We start from the raw sequence: 19,519 nt of genomic DNA, 5'->3' as shown, positions 1-19,519 counted from the left end.
CCTGAAGGCCCTTAAGCGCCTAGTAGTGACGGGACTGGATTTGATTCTGAGATAAATCATAAAAACCGGAGCCCGGAACTGACGCTCAGGACACAGCTCAACGCCGCTCAGCCCCGGCTCTCCAGAGCCTCGCCCGCTTGTGTTTGGAGAATGAGGAGGTCGGGACCCTGGGGGAGAACTGGGGAAGCCTCAGGGGCCTCCATGAGGGGGGTGATACTTGAATGTGTGCCCCGTTCAGAGCAGGCTGCTGCGTGCGCGCATGCGTGTGTGCGCGTGTGTGCGCGTGTGTGTGTGCGCGTGTGTGCGCGCGCGTGTGCGCGTGTGCGCGTGTGTGCGCGTGTGTGCGCGCGCACTCGCATACGTGCTTGTGTATGTGTGTGTCGGGGAGGTGGGGGGGCACGTGGGCATGTATTCGGAGTAATTCTTAGGTGGATCTCGGCAAGCTGACTGCCCTCGGGTTCTATTTCCTTCCTTTATACCTTCGCTAACCAGGTGCAGGCCCGGTCAGTGAATGGAGGTGGTGCTGTGGTCCTGCCGTGGGGTCATCTCTGCCCCCTGGGGAAACCTGGAGGAAATACTGATTGACCTCTCGCTTTAAACTGATCCAAGACACCAGTCGCAAGCACTCAGTAACCCGTGGCAACCCCTAGAGGCTGCTGCAAGCTCAGCTATGAGGATGGCTGGGCCCAGGGAACCTGCTGGTTCCCCAGACAGGGACATGGCTGAGCCGGGGCGAGATCGGGAATGGTCTCCGCTTGCATGGAATGCTTGCACTGATGAGGTCTGAAGGGGGAATGCCCATTCCCCTAACACCCTTCTCTGAGGGAAAGATAAATACTAGAAGAAGGGATATGAACACATAGGACACTTCTCCAGTGGCCAACATTTATTAACTGTACAACATTTAATAACTGAACATTTATTAAGTGTTATTTCTCTCCGTTTGCTCAAGGGCAGTTCTCCAACACTGGGACTTGAAACAGTTTCTTCAGCAATAACTAACTAGGCCTCACAAAGCCTGGAAAATACTGTGGCCAGAACAGCCACGTGGCAGGGGCAGTTTGGGGAGTGGTGAAGTGTGGAGACAGGGACCATTCTCTTTGGGGGTCTCGTGATTAGGAACCAGGTGTCTGCTGGCCCTGGGGATTTTGTACTTTGTGATGGAGGCTTCACTCTCTCTTCCCAGGCTTGACCATCGGTGAAGTTGCCAGGATGGCCCACCATCATCATAACACACACTCAAATCAATCTACACTTCTGAATATGAGCAGGGATGCTTCCAAAGGAGCCCAGAGTTCTGCACTGTCCCCATCGGCCTCGGCTTCTTCTGTTCTCTCCATGCGCTGGATCTCAGCTTTGCATCTCCTCAGCCTGTGGCACAATAGGGATTCTGCTTGATGCTCTCCCTAAGCAAACAATAGCAGCCACCGGAAACATCAGTAGCTTCAAGACAAGTCTCCTCAGCCCTGCTTCCAACCAGATCGTCACTCCTACACCCCAAGCCGGACTTTAGACCCCGGTGCAGGAGATGATCATGGCCCCTGCGTGACATGGGGACAGCCACATTATGGATGTCCCATGGGTGACCTGAGAGAAGTCACCTCAGAGGTACACTGAGGACAGAGAGGTTAAATGAGATGGAGCCCAAGAATGGCACCCCACTTGGGAACAAAGGGTTCTCTCTTTCCCAAGCCCTGCATTCCGCATGGTTTACTCCCAGGCTACTCTCAAATCACCCATTCTCTGAGTTCAACCAGACCCCCCTGACCACCCCCCACACCCTCCAGGCTCAGGGCCTGCACACTTGGCCGAAGGGGACAACTCGATACAGCCTTAACCACTCCACACATTTCCGCCTCCACACGTCTTTACCCTAAAGGCACATTTGATGGAGGCCTGCTCCATGTGACCATTCTGACCCAGGAGATGTTTCATGTGACCACTTTAAAACACCCTCTTCGAAATTACTCAAAATGCTGCATTATCTTAAAACTTAAAAGTGATTCTAAGTGAAAGGGACAAATGAGGGACTGGGTGAAGAGAGGTGGATATAGAGAGATGGATATGTTATCTCTCTTGAACACATTACTCAGCAACAACAACAACAAATTCAATATTTAATCATTTGGTTTTTTTCTCCCAGCTACCTAAAAAATATCCTTCACACTAGAATAGCTGCTTCAAGATTGCCAAGTTAACATGCCACAAGTTTGCTCAAACTGGATCCTTCAGCTTCCCACTCCTGGAGTCAGTTAGAAACGCCTTATGATTTAATTGGTGGCCTCCAAGAGGAACTTAAGCAAGACAGACATTTATGACCTCATGTCACATGAAGTCTGCAGGTGGATGACTCCTAGCATTGACTCAGCTGCTCAGCAGAGCGAGCTGACAGGGTCCCAGTATCTTTCCATTTTTCTGCTGCCATCCTTAGCACATTTGCTATTAGTTCTCGCTCTTGTCACCTCATGGTTACAAGATGGCTGCCATAGTTCCAGGTATCATATCTTCATACAAGGCAGGGGGAAGAGGGGGAAGGAGCAATAGAAGGAGACTGTTATACCTGCCCTGGGACAAACTGAATCAGACCCAAGCTCGTGGTGGTGGAGATGGAAAGATGACACAATTGAGGTATTTAGAAGGCAGAATTGGCATGGTTCGATGGTGGCAAAGATGAGGAAGACGATTTGAGGTTTCTAGCTTGGGTGACAAGGTAGACAGTGGTGGTGGTGGTGGCTTTAATGGAAATGGAGTACAGAAAGAACAGATTTGGGGTAAGGAGAAAGCAGTGATCCTGGTTTTTTAGTTCGAGGTGCTCTAACCTCCATGTTCAGATATTTTATAGAAATCTGAAAATGAATCCTAAGTCAGAAAAGAGGGAGGCACTAAATGCACTGCTGGTAGCCTCTGTCAAGCTGGTGAGAGTTGAAACCATACAGAGCACGTGGAGGTGGGATGGAGATCATGGAGCCATAGACCCCTGATGTGTGCAGAAGTAAAAGGAGACCCAGGAGCAGAGTGTCAAGGAAACCCCCTGAAGGAGGTCGGCGATTGAACAAGCAGGGAGATCTGCAGTGCCAGGTGACCTCGAAATCAAGGAAGACCAGGGCTGTGAAATAGAGGCCCTGATTTTGGCTCTTAGATAACAGATGACCTCACTGAATGCAGTTTATGGGAGGGAGGGCCTGATTCTACTTTCTAGTGGTTTGAGACATCTAAGACATCTGAGGAAATGGGGTAGTGGAGCCTATTCCTTCAGGAAACATGAGAGGTGTGGTCACATGAACCATTCTGGCCCAGGGGTTGTAAGGTTGGTCTTATTGAGGGTCTTATAGAAGAGAGCTTCCTCCCTGTAAAAGGCAAGGAGTAAGGAGAGCCTGCGGCTCCTATTGTGTTTTTCTATGTGAGGATGTGATGGCTGGATCTGGGGCAGCTATCTTGTGACCAGGAGGGGAGACATCATTGATACACTGAGGCTAGCAGAGCAGAAGGATGACATGAGCTTGGTCTTTGGTCTTGACTGAGCTAATAAACTAACCCTGCAGACACCTACCTCCCAACCTCCTCTTAAGTGAGAAAAATAAGCCCCTGTTGCTTAAGCCACTTTTATTCTGCTTATAAATGGTATGTTGGGCGTCCTGTTCCTGAGATGGGATAAAAATGAACTTTACAGTTGTTTCTTACCATCCCTGGAAACTACTTGGAGGGGATCATATCTCCATACTCCTAGATGAAAAATCTGGCAGTCCCTTAGGTGACAGACAGTCTGAAGTCACTTTCCATAGCAAATGCACTCACAATTCTGGAATTCACATGGTGCAAGATTAATTAAAATTTTTTTTAAAAAACCCTGAACCTGATTTTGCATCAAGTCTCCCCTCCACCACCAGGCCTGTGTCAGGCCCAAAGCCTGAGGTGGAAGGGGGTACATAGCTGGCTTCTCTCTTTTTCTACCTCATGTTTCTCCTCTTCACACCCAACTCTCGCCTCTACCAGCCTTCTCGCATTTGATCCCTTAGGGTATGGGAGGGTCTTTCTTGAACAGGTGCCGCCATTAGCCCGCTGAGGCTCTCTGGTCAAGGCAGATGTGAAAGCTGACTTTCTTGCAGGTGCTTCTGTGGGCTTCTAGAATATTCCCATCTCTGAGGGTTCTTCTCTGCAGTTCCCTTGACCTGAGAAGATGCATCCGTCCTGGGGGTCTCCTTCCTCGGCCACACAGGGAGGCTGTGCCCACTTCTAGCTTCCTTCTGCTGTGACTCCCCCCACTTCCCACCCTTGCCCAGTCTGATTTATCCCATGCCAGTTGCTCTCCTGGGGGCCCATGTCAGACTGAGGGGAAGCACTGGGCATCCTGAGGCTGACCCCAACACAACCCCCCTCTCTCTACCAGCCACAGGCCCCTTTAACTTTCTCACTTGTCAGTCAAGACTCGCTTTAATGGGGAGACCCGCTTTAAGGGGAGAATGGTAGAACCCCTACCCCAGCCACCGCAGAAGACATCTGAAGGAAGAACTGTTCGAGAATGCTCTGTCACTCCCCTCTCAATCCTTCTGTGCTCTCCATTCCGGGAGCGGTTCAAGAGCTTCTGGAGAGGTCCTCAATCACCCTCTTTGGAAGCTCTGCATCTGACAGCCTGGCTCTGGCATTTGACGTTCTGTATTCTTGCTCAAAACTTTGGCTTACCCACCCACCTCTGAAATGCTTATTAGCGAGAAAAATAAACCTCTATTGTCTTAGCTCAAGTCTATTCCCCGGTGGTGTGGAAAGCAGCCAAACGCGGCTGCACGACTGTCGTGACACAGTCAAGTCAAAGCTGGTAACTTGTAAGAGGAAAACATGGTCAATGTCCAACAACAAGAGATGAAACAAAGGACACATGTATCTGATGGAAAATTCGGCAGCCATTTACAAGAGTACTTTGGAAATATCCAAATACAGCAACCTAGGACAATGTTCATTTTGTGAAATTACACATAGGCAGAGGAAAAAGGCTAACAGGAAATATGTACCCCAAAAAAGGTCAAAGTCCAGTTTGGTGGCAAGTGTAACACAGATGTTTTCTATATGCACGGAAGGTAGCAGGGCACGCCCTCGCAGCACTGGCCTCGGGGAGAGGCCATCCGCGTCGCGGGCCACCCAGCCTGGGTGCCTTCAAGCCCAGCTGGATGGGAGGGTGAGCCAGTGGAAGGCAGCTTGGCCAGGAGCGCCAGCACCCAAAACCACCCCCCGTGGAGGAGGTGTGGGCAGCAGAGACGGAAATCAGAGACACACAGGGGGGTGGGCAAACGGGCGAGGAGGGGAGAGGCAATGGAATCCTGTGTCTCACTGTTGAGAAGGGAGCTGCAAACAGGAAAAGGAAGAAAAGGAGAATGAATTCAGGGGTGCTGGATGGGGATCAGAGGTGTGGGTGTGCGCTCACAGTTTTCAATATACAGAGAGATGCAGAAACAAGCTTAGAACTCAGTGTGGATCTGTATGAATTTGTGTTTAAGGAAATAAAGATGTTGTCTCAACTTGGGATGGGATAATAAAATATCACAGACTAGGCGACTTAACCAGCAGGCATTTACTTCTCAGTTCAAGAGGCTGGGAAGTCCAAGAGCGAGGTGCGGCCAACATGACTCCTGGGGAGGGCGCTCTTCCTGGTTTGCAGACAGCCGCCTTCTCTGCTCACCTCGCTTCCCTCAGCACACTCCTGTGCCAACAGGCAGATCTCTCTCTCCTCTTTAGATAAGGCCAGTAATCCCACCCTGAGGGCTCCACTCCCTGATCTCATCTAACCCTAATTACCTCCCAGAGGCCCCGTCTCCAAAACACCATCAGATTGGAGGGTAGGGCATATGAACTTGGGGGGACACAAACATTCAGTCCATAGCAGATGTATATGCATGAACATATATCATATCACATATTACACACACATGCATCTATCCATATACAAACACCACATGGATTCCTTACCTCTGTCCAGTGAGTGGGCCTAAGAGGGGTGACACCCCAATAGCAAAGAGCAAAGCTAGCACCCAAATCTTGGCTTTTACATACTTATTTTCCACTAAAAGAAACTCAGATTCCTTGCAAAAAGTGGCCATTTCCAGCTCTAGGAAGGGAAAGCACAAAATGAGCTTGGAGCAAAAAGCAAGGTGTGGTCTAAAGGACTGTCAGAAGGACACAAAAGACAACTTGAGCGAGTTCTCACCAGCTGAACAGGGGACAAGGGGCCCTTGTAAAGAAGACTAATAATCATGCGTCTTAACCCTTTGAATCTAAGAGAAAGTTATGATTTTATGCTGATATAAGAAGTGAATAAATTGAAAGTTTGATAAAGACTAGGAGCAACATACTACCTACCCACACAAATAAGTATTAATTACCAAGGGGGAAAATGTCTTTACAGTGAAGCAGCCTGGCAGACGCCACCTTAATCCAGGGATCAAAGTGAAATCATCAGTAATGGGACAAACCAAAACTGCGGCCCATATGAGAGGATACAATAACACGGTACCACTTCTGTGGTTCCTGATGTTCCTGCCAAAGATGGATAACCTGAATCTAATCATAAGGAAACCCCACCGGAAAGGACACTACCCAAAATAACTGGCCTGTAATCTTCAAAAGTGCCAAGATCACAAAAGTCAAGGATAGGCAGAGGAACTGTTTCAGATCGAAGGAGACAAAAGTGACAACCAAATGCAACTCATACTTCTGAATGGGACCTTTTGGCTACAAAGAACATTGTTGGGACAACTGGTAGAACTTGAATGAGGTCTGAGGGTTGGATGTCAGTAATATATGCATCTAATTTCCTGACTTTTGATGGTTATATTGTATGTATGAAGGAGAATGTCTTTATCTTTAGGAATTACACACTAAAGTATTTGCAGGTGATTGGACATCAGATTGGCAACTTTATTCTCAAGTGGTTTAGGAAATATATAATTCATTGTAGTAAATATCCAACTTTTCTAAGCTTGTGATCCTTTCACAATTTAAGAATATTTTTTAAAAAAAACAGTAAATTCAGGGGACACCTGGGTGGCTCAGTTGTTAAGCGTCTGCCTTCGGCTCAGGTCATGATCCCAGGGTCCTGGGATGGAGCCGCGCATCGGGCTCCCTGCTCAGTGGGAAGCCTGCTTCTCCCTCTCCCACTCCCCCTGCTTGTGTTCCCTCTCTTGCTGTGTCTCTCTCTGTCAAATAAATAAATAAAAAATCTTTAAAAACAAACAAACAAACAAACAGTAAATTCGGGGTGCCTGGGTGGCTTAGTCCTTAAGCATCTGCCTTCTGCTCAGGTCATGATCCCAGGGTCTTGGGATGGAGCCCCACATTGGGCTCCCTGCTCAGTTGGGACTCTGTTTCTCCTTCTACCCCTCCCCTGGCTTGTGCTCTCTCTCTCAAATAACTAAATAAAATATTAAAAAAAAAAGAACTATTCTCTCTTAGCAAAAAAAATCACAAAAAAACAATTATATTTACATATTTGCATTAAATATCCCTAAATATGTAGTATATGTGATTATATATACATATTAATGCACTGACAACATATCAATATGCTACACGTGTAAACATATGGTTCTGGGGCCTGGAAACAGTCCTGGACCTCCTTGTGGGAAAAAAGCGGTGGCAAACCCTTGCGGTTCCAGGGGTTCCAAAGTTCTAGAGAGGTGGGCCAGCCTCGGGAGGGCCGTGTAACCTCAGCTGGATGCTGGCCCCTCCTGTAGCACCTAGCCACCCACTTCTGAGATCAAGGCTTTCAAAAATCCTAGAGAATCAGATCTATCAGAAATTCAAAGTTTCCAACATTCTGTCCCACCGTCCTCAGAAATCATTGAAATCCCAGAGATTCTCCTATTTTAGGATCCCCAACGCATGACACAGACAGCCTCGTGCTCTTATGGTGGCCTGAGGGGTTGGAGGCAGACAGTGGAGGTTTGAGTCCCAGCTCCACCCCGTCTGGGCTGTGCCTTGGTACCTTCTCCCAGGGCCGTGGGGGGGCTGAAGTGACGTAACCCGAAAGCCCCCAGCCCCCGAGCCTGGTAGACGACAAGGTCCACGAACAGGAACTGTTTTTCTTCATCAGTTAAAAGTTCATGTTTCCTTGTTTTAAGTCCTGAAATGTGGCTCACCATCGAGATAAAAGTGAAAAGCCTGGGCCTGGGCTCTGATGTATGCTCTCTTTTCAGCCAGGGTCGACTTCTGACCCCAGCAAGGTTTTATGAGACCTTCTTTATGGTCCCAGACTTTCTTCTGGGACAGGGTGAGGTCCAGCCAGGGTAAGGTAAAGGTCAGTATCAGGGAAAGTGAAGCTGAAGGAAAGCGTTTAAGAAGTGTCATTGTTCTGGGGCATGTAGGTGGCTCAGTCGGTTGGGTGGCAGACTCTTGGTTTTGGCTCGGCTCATGATCTCAGGGTCATGGAACGAGCTCTGTGCGTTGGACTCCGCGCTCAGTGGGGAGTCTGCTTGAGATTCTCTCTCCCCCTCTCCCTCTGCCCCTCCCCCTGTGTCTCTGTCTCTCTGGGATAAATAAATAAATCTTAAAAAAAAAAAAAAAGAAAGAAGTGTCACCGTTCTAGTGAGATATCCTTATCTCTTTGCACTGGGAAGAGTTTCTGGTAGGAAGTTTGAGTAAACCCAGTCCATGTTCAGTAATGGTTACTGAACACTAAACTGTCTAGGAATGGCAGATAAAGAAGGAAGAGATACAGTCCCAGCCCAAGTGCTCACAGAACAGAGGGGAGGGAAGGCAGCCCCACTTGCAGCTCCTGTTCATCGCATCTTTGAACACCACCCATGTGCCTGGCACTTGGTGAGGTCCTAGGAGGAGAACCAGATGGGTAGGATGTGGCTCGGCCACAAAGAACTCAGTTTACTACAGGAGAGAGACAGAACACAGACACCTCCCAAGCCCTAGGATCAAGGTATTCTACCAGAACATTCCCTCACAGGACACCGTGGGGAGAGGAAACTGTGAGAGGGTCTGGAAGACTGATAATCAGAAGTGTGACCACAGGCTGAAGGAGGCACTCGGGAGTGACATTGCAAGCTGGATTCGGGGGGCTTGGGGGGATCATGGGGCAGGACGACGGGATGAGACCGGGGAGCTGGGTTGGCTCTGGTACCTCAAGGACCTTGTGGGTCTCACTCGGAAATTCAGACTTGACGCTGTGGGTGGTGGGGAATCACGGAAGGGTTTCAGGAGTGGAACAAGGTGGTCTGATTTGTATTCCAGAAAGCACACTGGCAGGCACACAGGGGATGGATTGGGGGTTACGACTGTCCTGGGGAGAAATAACAGTGCCCCGAACCACGGTAGTGGCAGGTGGAGTAGAGTGAGGTGGGTGATTTGGGGGTTTCTTTGGAAGGCTGATGCCGGTGAGGAGGCCGGAAGAGGAAGGGGAGAGACGAGAAAAGGCAGGATCCGGTGGCTTTGGGGCAGCAGCAGTGTGGCTCGGGGACTTGGTGACTCAGGAGCAAGCTCTCAAAAGAGGCAGGAGGAGGGCTCACGGCAGCAAGTGAAGAAGGGGAGCAGGAGGGAGCCGCTGAGGGAGGTTAGGCACGAGGAGTGGGGCTCCCAGGCCTCTGTGGTGGGAGAGCTAGTAGTGAAGGGAGCTCCAGATGGGAGTGTGGTCCCTGGCACTTGCTGGGGTGAAGAGGCTCAGGGCCCCCAGGTATTCCTCCTTCAGAGGCCTGGGCTCAGGTGCAGAGAGCAGGTGGCCTGAGCCGGGGCTGTGTCTGGGTGCAGTGCAGGGTGGCCCGGGGCAGGGCGCAGGGTGTCTCGGGCCAGGCGCAGGGTGTCTCGGGCACGGGCCAGGGGTGGGGGTGCAGCAGCTCCTCCGGGATTCAGAGGAGCCTGCAGGGGAGGCTGTGTGCGCTCAGGGCTCAGCATCCCGCAGAGGGGGTTACTCACTGCTGACTCAGACCCAGGTGCTCATTTGCATGTTATTCATTTCAAGCCAAAATGAGCAGGAATACCAGGAGCATCTCATCCCCTTTCCAAACAGAACCACCCCAGATCTTCCGAGTGCTCCTGCTGTTGTGCTGAGTCTCTCTGACTTAGACATATTTCCTTTTTAAAGGGCTCTATTCAGTCATGCCCACATGGCTGTCTGTGAAATTGAGCTGAGAAAGAAAGAAAGGGAAAAAAAAAAAAAACCACCACTCAGGAAGTTCATTTCCTCTCTAAGAATATAGAGGTAAATTTTAATTCTAGGTTAAGTGCTCCGAGCACAGCCCTTCCTCCTGTGAAATACTGTAATTTTGTTTATCCTCTATGTCCTTCCACCAGAAGGTAACCCGCACGAGGACAGGAACGCTGCTTTGTATGCCTGTGCCTAGAAAGGAGCCTGACACACAGCAGCTGCTTAACAAACACATGAAATGATGACAAGTCCCCCTCTGAGCATTTTCTCTAAGCCTTACAGCCCTCGGCCCCTCACAGCGGAGGGAAGGGGGACCGTGAGAGGCGGAACATTTCCCCAGCTTAATCAGATCGCAGGGGAGGGGAAAGCCTACTTAGGAGTTTATCAGGTGACTCTTCCTGTGAAACCGATTCATGCTAGCCCAGCCCTGACCAGGACATCCCGGACAAGAAAAGGCAAATGTACTGATTTCCACTCAAATATAAGCAGCTTCCAAGGAGCTGAAATGCTCAGGCCAGCTAGTCAGCTCAGTCTGTCCCCAGTAGACAGGACTACTAAGGAAGCCAAATGTCCCCCAGGGCGGCTGCGAGCCTGCGCAGAGCCCAGTACTCTCAGGGAGACCATGAACCAGCTCCACGATCTGGACACACAGAAGACCCGTTGCCGTTGGCCTGTCGGGGTCCCTGCTGCCTACCCTCCAGCTCACCAGGACAGCCAGCCACCAGCCTTCGGCCTCCTTCGGTCCTTCCAACTCTTCCTTTCAGGAACAATCCTTGAGCAAGTGAATGGGGCTCCTTCATTCCCACTCCACACACGGTTCTCATCAACTCTCTCAGGTTATTGTACCTTGTTGACAAGGGGAAACCCTACACATGGCAGGAAGTCATCTTGCCACAATCCTGACCATAGCATCTGGGGAAGGCCACCTCCCTGTGAATCTGGGCCTGTGTTTGGGTCGCTGCTGGCTTGAGCCACTGGGTAGGGGGGTATACCTGCCCTGTGACCTAAATTTTGGGTGTCTGTGGTATACTTCTGTTGCCCACAGCTAGAGGGCTTGGGCTTCAAGCCATGGGGGAAGTATGACGAGCGAATAGTAGTCAAAACCACTCTGGGGAGGAAAGAGCCCCGTGGCTCAGTCAGCATCCCTGCTTGTAAGTAACCGTCCGTCTGAGAATCAGAGGAGAATCCAAGTGCCCGAGAGTTCCTTTGCTAACTGGAGTCCCTTAATTGTTCATACAGAACAAGGCATGACTTTGCTTTTTTTTCTACTACTCAGTAGCTTATTTTTAAGCAGAACAGAAAAAAAAAAAAAATCCAATTCCCAGTGCCTGGGCCAGAGCAGAATAACCACTAACAAAACAGCTGTTCACATGGCCGATGCTCATTCCTGTTAACCGTTTTAAGTTAAAGGACTGGCAGGAGAGACTTTCTGGCCGGCTCTACGGGAAAACCATTGCAGAGGTGGTCACCAAAGGCAGCAGCTGACGCCATGGAGCACAGAGCAGAAGCTACCGGGGACTTCGCCGTCCCAAAGCAGAGCAAGAAGACGGACCCTCAGCCAAGCCAACCGCCCATATTACACCTAAAGCAGCTCAGGAAGCCAGAGAGGCATACCAGTTTCTTTAATTAGCAGTTTTCCATTCTCTTAATCCACAAATCCATGAGCCCAGGTCTCTTCAAAGACGTCAGCTTCAGGTAACTGCCCTCACCAGAGTACGCCGACCAGGCAAACGTGTAAGTGCGCCACCTGCACCGAGTACGGAGTGTTCAGGCCTGGGATTACAGTGACTCCTGCAGCTTGCAGGGGCGGCGACCTAGCGCTGACTACGAGCAATCGCTCGGTCCCTTCGGTTACAGCGCGGCAGCGGCTCCCAGTATCGGCTGGAGAGTCACGCAAGCTTGGGGCCGAAGAGGCCACTCTGGACCTGTTTCCCCATCTGTTCAGCAGGGGTAATAGTGCTTAATTTATTGGGTGTTGGAAAAATGACATGTGATATTACACGCTAAGCATGTGGTACATAGCACTGTACTCGGTAAATGCTCAGAGAACGTGAGCTTTCGTCCTGGGTCGTGAAAGCCCAGAAAGGTGCTGCTTGGTCTCACCATGTCGTCCTATAAATCTCTACATCTCACGGTCATACCTATGAGATAGTAACTTTGTGGGGTGCCTGGGTGTCTCAGTCGGTTAAGTGTCCAACTCTTGCTTTCAGCTTAAGTCATGATGTCAGGGGGTGGGATGGAGCTCCACATTGGGCTCCATGCTTAGCAGGGAGTGTGCTTGAGGTTCTCTCTCCCTCTCCCCCTGTGCTCTTTATCTCTAAAATAAATAAAATCTTTTTAAAAAAGGTAACTTTGTAAGTGGACTTTCAGAAAAGAAAAGCTATTATGAAATGTTATTAGGCTTTAATACCTGTCAAGTTTTGACTCAGCATCCTCAGGCATCCCAGATTTTTGGTTAGGAGTCCATATGCTACTCAACATTAGAAAGCACTGCTTTATTCCATAGCATTATTTTTTATTATTAGCTAGAACCCACTAATTAAACTTTTTCTCAATCTCTTTTTTGAGGAAATACAGACTTGGTGTTTTCCCTAGAACAACATTTGGGAATATGCTGGGCTGGACACACATTTAATGCAATCACCTCCATTTCCTGTCTCTACATCTTCAGATTTCAATAACAACAGCTGGGCAAAAGAACAGTAGATCCTGTAAGATTTCCAGAGATTCAAATGCACTGTTTTCTAGGGCAGGGAATGGGCTGATCTATTATGGGTTTTTCTATCATCTAAGCATTCTATTTTGTTTGTAGAAGGTGGTTACTGGATGACCAGGAGAAAACTGCTCCAAACCTGGAGCTGACTGGAGGCAGACAGCTGACCAGGCAGGATCAGAAGCAAAAGCAAGGAGAATCCTGACCCTTTCGCTAGCTGTGACTGAGCTTCAGTTTCATTCATATAATGGGGATGATGGTGCTCACATCATAGGACTGGTTCAGATGAGGACAACACACAAATGAGAAACCCCACTAACCAGACTGCTTCAGCCAGAGGGGTGCTCACTCCTCTACCACCTGCTGGGTACACACCTGTCTGAGCATTGCCCTCACTCTTTCTTACTCCAGCTCGTGAAGGCTTCTGCCTTGTCCTCAGCACCCTTCTGCACTCCCCGTTTCCATGACACCGGGATACATTTCCTAGCATTCCAGGCACTGTGAAGAAACCATTCTCTTCCACCCAGGGACTGAGGAACGGGCCATACATCACACCCCAATAACGTTCTATGAAACAGAATTGTAGTTTAAAAACTGATCACAGTGGGGCAGTGAGGCTGGTGGGGGCGGGGATGAACAGGTGGAACACAGAACAATTTGTGTGATGCTAATGGCATGGGGGACACAAGCCTTTATACACTGGCCCAATCCCAGAGAATGCACAAGAGCGAACCCTTGTATAAACCACGGACTTTGTGTGACAATGATGTGTCAGCGTAGGTTGTAGTCAGCACTTTAACAAATGTACCCTCTTGGGGGGGGGGGGTGTTGATAGCAGGGAGGTTATGCAGGTGGGGGGACAGGGGTGATGGGAAATCTCTGCACCTTCTGCATCTTTTTTAAAAAAAGATTTATTTATTTCAGAGGAGGGGGGAGGGACAGAGGAAGAGAGAGAGAGAGAATCTCCAGCAGACTCCCCACTAAGCATGGAGCCCAAAGCAGGGTGTGATCTCATGACCCTGAGATTATGACCTGAGCAGAAATCAAGGGTAGGATGCTTAACCAACTGAGCCACCCAGACGCCCTGGATATCGCTGTACCTTCTGATCAAGTTTGCTATGAACCTTAAAATGTTGTAAAAAACAAAGCCCAGTGAAAAATTGATTTTACACACACACACACACACACACACACTTCTACTGAGATGTGCTCTGACAAATATGACAATTTAAGAAATCTAACTCTTTATTTAACATCAAAGCTAACATCAAATGTTTATTTAAAAAAATAATGGCACCAGCTTTGAAGAGGGTGACAATCTACAGAGAATTTACAATTGTAGGCTGACGTGGAACTACATAGTATCTCACAAAATGGAAATTCTGCAAAAGACCTCACAATGAACATTTCTAGTTTCCATTTCAGAACTGTTAACTACTGCCTAAACATATCTTAAACACAGAGCACGTTCTGTTGAAATATTTCTCTTAGGACAAAGACAGGAGACACATTTTAAATAAATTAAAATTGCAACATATAAATTATTCCTAAAACAATCAAGGTACATTACTTTCCAGCTTCTTATAAACAGAGAATTGCACTGACTTTAGAAAATTATAGGTTAGATCTGCTTTGTGTCTTCTGGGTTACCAAACTCGTGTTAACTGTACCTTTTAGTTTCTTAACTACTTTTGATGTAAATAGGCCAATATTATTCTTTTCGGTGATTTATCTCTTTAGACCAACTCCTTCCTTAGCACATGAGCTAAACTTTTTTTTGAAACACCTCTCTCCAGATAAAGCTCTGAATTTTAAATAATGCCATTTGCTCTTCCCTGGCTCACTCCTCAAAATTATAGAAATACGCAAAATAGGTTGTTTAATTACACATGTTCATATTAATAAGCATCTTGAAATGCTTTTCCAAACTGATAACAACTATACTTAGATTCAACACAAACATGTTCCTCTTTGATGCAAAACATTTCGGTATTTAAAATCCAACCCAAAAGGACACAGATAATTAGGTGCCTGAGGGAATCCAATTCCCGTCACTGTTATCAATCCCATAATTAAACCTGATATGCTGAAGAAATAGCAGGGCAATCAACATACCTAGCAGGGCAATATTTCAATGAAAACAAGAGTGACAAAGCAGAAGGGCTGAGGTCCCATGGATGCTAATTGACAGAAAGGAATAACTAACTGCATTATGGGAGAAGGGGCGGGGAGTTTCCGAAAATCTCAGTCTATCAATAGTTCATTGTGATCACAGAAGCAAAACCACTAATGGTACATGCTAGAAACTTGGGACTGATCCTACTCTCCATACAAAAGCAGCAATGGAGGACTTTTACTTACTACTTCATTGCAGTTTGAATTTGGCGGGGGATGGGTAGGATGTTTTATTCTGGCTTCATCATACTCAAAACGTAAGCTGCAATAACCAACTTAAAGCCCACAGAAGAGTATTTTTGGGTTTTTGTTTTGTCCCCAGCAAACTATCATTATCTTGGTGATCATGAAAATAGCATGTCACAAAAAAATCCTGTGCTAGAATGCAACATCCAGTTCGCTAAGTGAGCAGGTGCCTGCCCATCTCACAACTGATTTTGTTTTCAGGTACGTACAAGATGTTTCCTACCAATGAAAGGTGGGGAAAAAGGATTCGTTGACTTAAATATAAACAAACAATTCCAGGATACGTCCTAGCTGGATCACAATTTTTTAATTGAATAAGTTATAAAATTGTATTTAATCCCCTTACACAGGAAAGAAAACACATAATGGGAGGGTTTATTCCTTAAGAAGAGAACAGTAAACTGCAGAGAGTAAAGGTCTCCTTGGAGTATATCAGCTTATTAAAAAGCTTCATGAACTTTCAACAAGACTCTAAAATAAATATACCATGTAGGTTGAGCACATCCAAGTGAAAATAAGGTTATCTGACATCTAATAAGAATCACTGGAAATACAAATTCTGTGCAAAGAAGTCATGACCAGGTGGGATGATTTAGCCCCTGGAATATTTCAGAACAGAGCCAGTTTCTAGCAGCTTCTGTTAACAGCTCCAGACTGAAGGGGGTGGCGTGTGCTGTTTTCCATTTTCTTCCCTCCTTCTCTCAGTGGGGAGCAGGCCTGGGAAGCGTCAAAGCCAAGGCTGAGTGGAGCATGGTGGCCTGTGGGTTAAACATCTCACTCACTCTCTCTAAATTAACAGCAGCAGCTACGTCCACCGCAACCCCTGGCATCTCCAAAGTGCCTCAGAAAGATTCACAGACATCGAGAGGCACCCACCAGGATCCAGCTTGACCCGAGGGAAGTTACATCCTGCCCTCGGCCAAATGGAGCCTGATGCCCACAGGTAAAGGGGAATGCTGGCCATTAAAATATAGAAGCAAAAGGAAGCACACCATTCTTTCTCTTTCTCTTCCCTGGATCTGGAACTCTTTTCTGTCCCCTGGATGTGATGGATCACAGCGTATTTACAGCCAACTTGGCAGAACAAGGGAGAGTCTGACAGCGGAAGGGGACACAGCCACGAGACGGGGGTGGGGCTGGTAGCTCCTTCGTCCCTAAATCCGAAATCCGTACGGGCAAAAATGTCATGTAATGATGCTTACCATTTTAAAAAGCTCGAGTCTGGAATTAAGATAGTGGGCATAGTTGCATAAGTTTGTGAATTTACTAAGAACACTGAACTGTAAAGTTAAAAAAAGAAGAAGAAAGCTTGAGTTGTCTGAGTCTCACTCACACTGGACTTGTACCAAATGCTTGACTATTCCATTCTCTCAAACCATGGTACACTGTCACATGTTTTTCAGGAGGTTTCCCTAAGAGCAGCTGTTCGCAAAATATTGCACTTAATTTAAATCCAGGCAATTCGATGTTTTCTGGAAGAAAATGTACACTAACATACATCTTTACGCCTTCAGATAACAGAGCGGATGGTGGGAGGAAGGACCGAACAGCAGTTTCCATTAAAATCTTCTAGCTTCGTCTTCATTAGGTACAGAGAGAAAAAGATTTAAAGGGAAGTATCATCTGAGAGAAAAAGATTTAAAGGGAAATATCATCTGGGCTGAAAGTAGTGAGCAGCATCGCCCTAACAGGCAGAAGCTGTTAACCTTTGAAGGCTTTCACCTCAGGGGAAGAAGCGTGGCCTCTCCATTCCTGTGGCACTTCAGTGAGATCCTAAGAGACAATGGACAACCAGACACCAGGTCTAATTCATCAGATTGTGGCTGGTCTTACGGGGTTCTCCAAGGACCCCCTCAGTCTTCATCCGACTGCCACCCCCTTAGATCACACGCCCTGTCTTCCTCCTGCTTCCAGGGCCCCTACCTCAGTGGACTTTCACCTCACACAGTACAATTCTGCTGTCCTTCTTAAAGAAAAAAAAAAAAACAAAAACCCACAACATGAGCATCACTTGTTTTCACATGTGCGGTAAGCTTTACAATCCCTCCCAAGACCGGTGAATAAAGTGAATCACATCCTCACAGGGGGTTTATCACAATTAAGATTTGCTGCAAAGCAAACCTCCAGAGTGGTGCTTACGGGAGCCTACACTCATGTTCGAGCCACATTTTGACGTGGGATTTGGAAGCATTTCTGCGTGCTTGAAAGCGAGGCATTCAGGAGCCACTTAAGATAGAATCGGGCATGCGGCTCCCTGGGTGTAAGAAGGCCAAAGCCTCGCTCATAGATCTTCCTGTGTGACCATTTAAAGTGCAAGAGAACATCTAAGTTGGACTTCTATGGATACACAGGTGTGCTGTCAAATTTCCACGTTATGGCGAGTCCCACACAATGGACCACTGTGGACAAGGGGAACACATGGGACCTAGTGTCCTCTGTGGACCAGCGGAATGGGTTACACAGGATTTACTGTACTTCCATAGGCCGCAAATGTCCAGTGGCCAACGCCTGCATTTCGTCCCTTGCCCAAGTCCTGCCACATCCTTGCTGCTTACGGGACTCAGGCAAAATGCCACCACCAGCAACTGTGAAGCTCAATTTTGATGGAAACTTAAGGGAGACAGAGACTTAACACCCCGTTTCGTGCGGGTCATTAATTACGCCAAACACTCGATGACCAGAGGTTTACCATGCTGGGCTAGTCAGGTGGGCAGGAAATCTGGTCTGATTAAGGCAGTGAGCAACGTGGGGCGAGCTCTGCCACAGGTCCACACTCACCGAGAACAGGGGCGGACCTGGCAGCTACCACGGCGTGAGGGGACGGAGATGTTTACAATGCACAGCCCAGGCCTGGTCGGCTCGAGTCAGCACAAGTGTTCGCTTTAAAATTTGGTAGTATGCACAGAGTTGTCTTTAACACAGAAACATGAAAGAACGTGAAGACAAGAGCCGGTGGCTTCATCTGGGTATTATGATCCTTTCTATGGCACACACGATATGGTCCCAGTTTTTACAGAATATTGCAAGAAGCGTCACAGCAAAGAAGGTGCCAAGGATGTGGAGGCGGCTCTTCATCATGGGCGAGACAAACCTGGCGACGGTAGACACGCACACGAGCACAACTGTCATGAAGGCCAGGATCACGTTGATGCACTTCCCCAGGATGACCTTGGCGTTCACGGCATCTGTCTGCAGAGCCTGCTGCTCTTGCTGGTGCAGCTCCAGCTTAGAGATGCGCGTCTGGCAGGACTCCAGGGCTTCCTGGGGGCAAGAGGGACAGCAAGGGTCAGACAGTGCTGAGACCAGGGGCAACATGTGAGCGCATGCTTAGACATGCGTGAAAGCCCCCAGCTCAGGATGCTCGAGGCCAAGGCAGCTGCCAACAGCCAAGCGGACGGTGATGATGACGACGATGACGACGACGACGATGATGATGATGATGATGACAAACAAGAAAACGAGAATCCCAAGGCTCATTTATTCTGTTTTCTTGACAGAATGAGCATGTGTATGCAACCATAAAATACCATCAATGGGGGCTTACAGCTAAGTGTGTTGAGTCTACTTGTATTTGAAATAAAGTACGTAAAATATTGGCATCTGTTGGTATCCTTGGGGACAAACGAGAGGAGTGGTGGGGTTCCATTTTGGGACAGCGGACGACCTCCAGCCGCACAGCAGGTGCTATCTCCAACTGCTAGTCCTTATTTCCACTGCTCAGACTGTGTGCAGCCACCTGCAGAGCCTGGAGGACGAAGGGAGACGGGATGGGGACAGGACAGACGGCGGGCAACCCTGCTCTCGTCCGCTCTTTGAATGCTGGTGCTCAGGACACCGTCCAGGGCCACACATTCTCCCTAGTTCTCGTTCTTTCTAACACTTTCATTACTAAGTCACAGCTAACTCCAAGTACCTCTCTGGCCCAGTCGTCTCTTGTGAGATTGACTCACATATCTACCTGCCTCCCTGATATTCCACTTGAGAGAGTGAACGAGAGAGAGAGAGCATGTATGAGTTGGGGGGTGGGGGGGAGCGGAGGCAGAGGGAGAAGCAGGCTCCCCGCTGAGCAGGGAGCCCGATGCGGGGCTCGATCCCAGGACCCTGGGACCGTGACCTGAGCCGAAGGCAGATGCTTGACCGAGCCACCCAGGCGCCCCTCTCCATCTAAGCTTCTTAAAAGCACCTCAAATGCAGCATGTGCCAATGTGGCTTCGTGTCCTGCACCTTCCCCTGTGCCTGCCGTCAGC

General features: G+C 48.4%; 1 protein-coding gene across 16 annotated transcripts in view; it reads right to left on the bottom strand.

Annotated features, from left to right (window-relative positions):
• The window catches only part of TMCC3 (transmembrane and coiled-coil domain family 3), a 351,112-nt gene that overhangs the window by 42,473 nt on the left and 289,120 nt on the right, over positions 1-19,519 (bottom strand). For 14 of the 16 annotated variants that reach the window (XM_073900513.1, XM_073900509.1, XM_073900511.1 and 11 more), the window contains one exon: positions 14,077-18,533. The exons of 1 other annotated variant lie outside the window; for it this stretch is intronic. In XM_073900513.1, coding sequence (XP_073756614.1) covers positions 18,231-18,533 — 303 coding nt within the window. In that variant the 3' untranslated portion in view covers positions 14,077-18,230. Of the gene's footprint in view, positions 1-905; positions 1,407-14,076; positions 18,534-19,519 lie in introns of those variants that run through there. One more of the 16 variants, XM_073900519.1, reaches the window with a different exon arrangement.

The sequence above is a fragment of the Callorhinus ursinus genome, unplaced genomic scaffold (assembly GCF_003265705.2).
Source record: "Callorhinus ursinus isolate GAN/ISIS: 27379988/994484 unplaced genomic scaffold, GSC_fseal_2.0 scaffold14, whole genome shotgun sequence".
Lineage (NCBI taxonomy): Eukaryota > Metazoa > Chordata > Mammalia > Carnivora > Otariidae > Callorhinus > Callorhinus ursinus.
The sequence above is the reverse complement of the archived record's forward strand: the minus strand, read 5'-3'. Positions and strand labels throughout refer to the sequence as shown.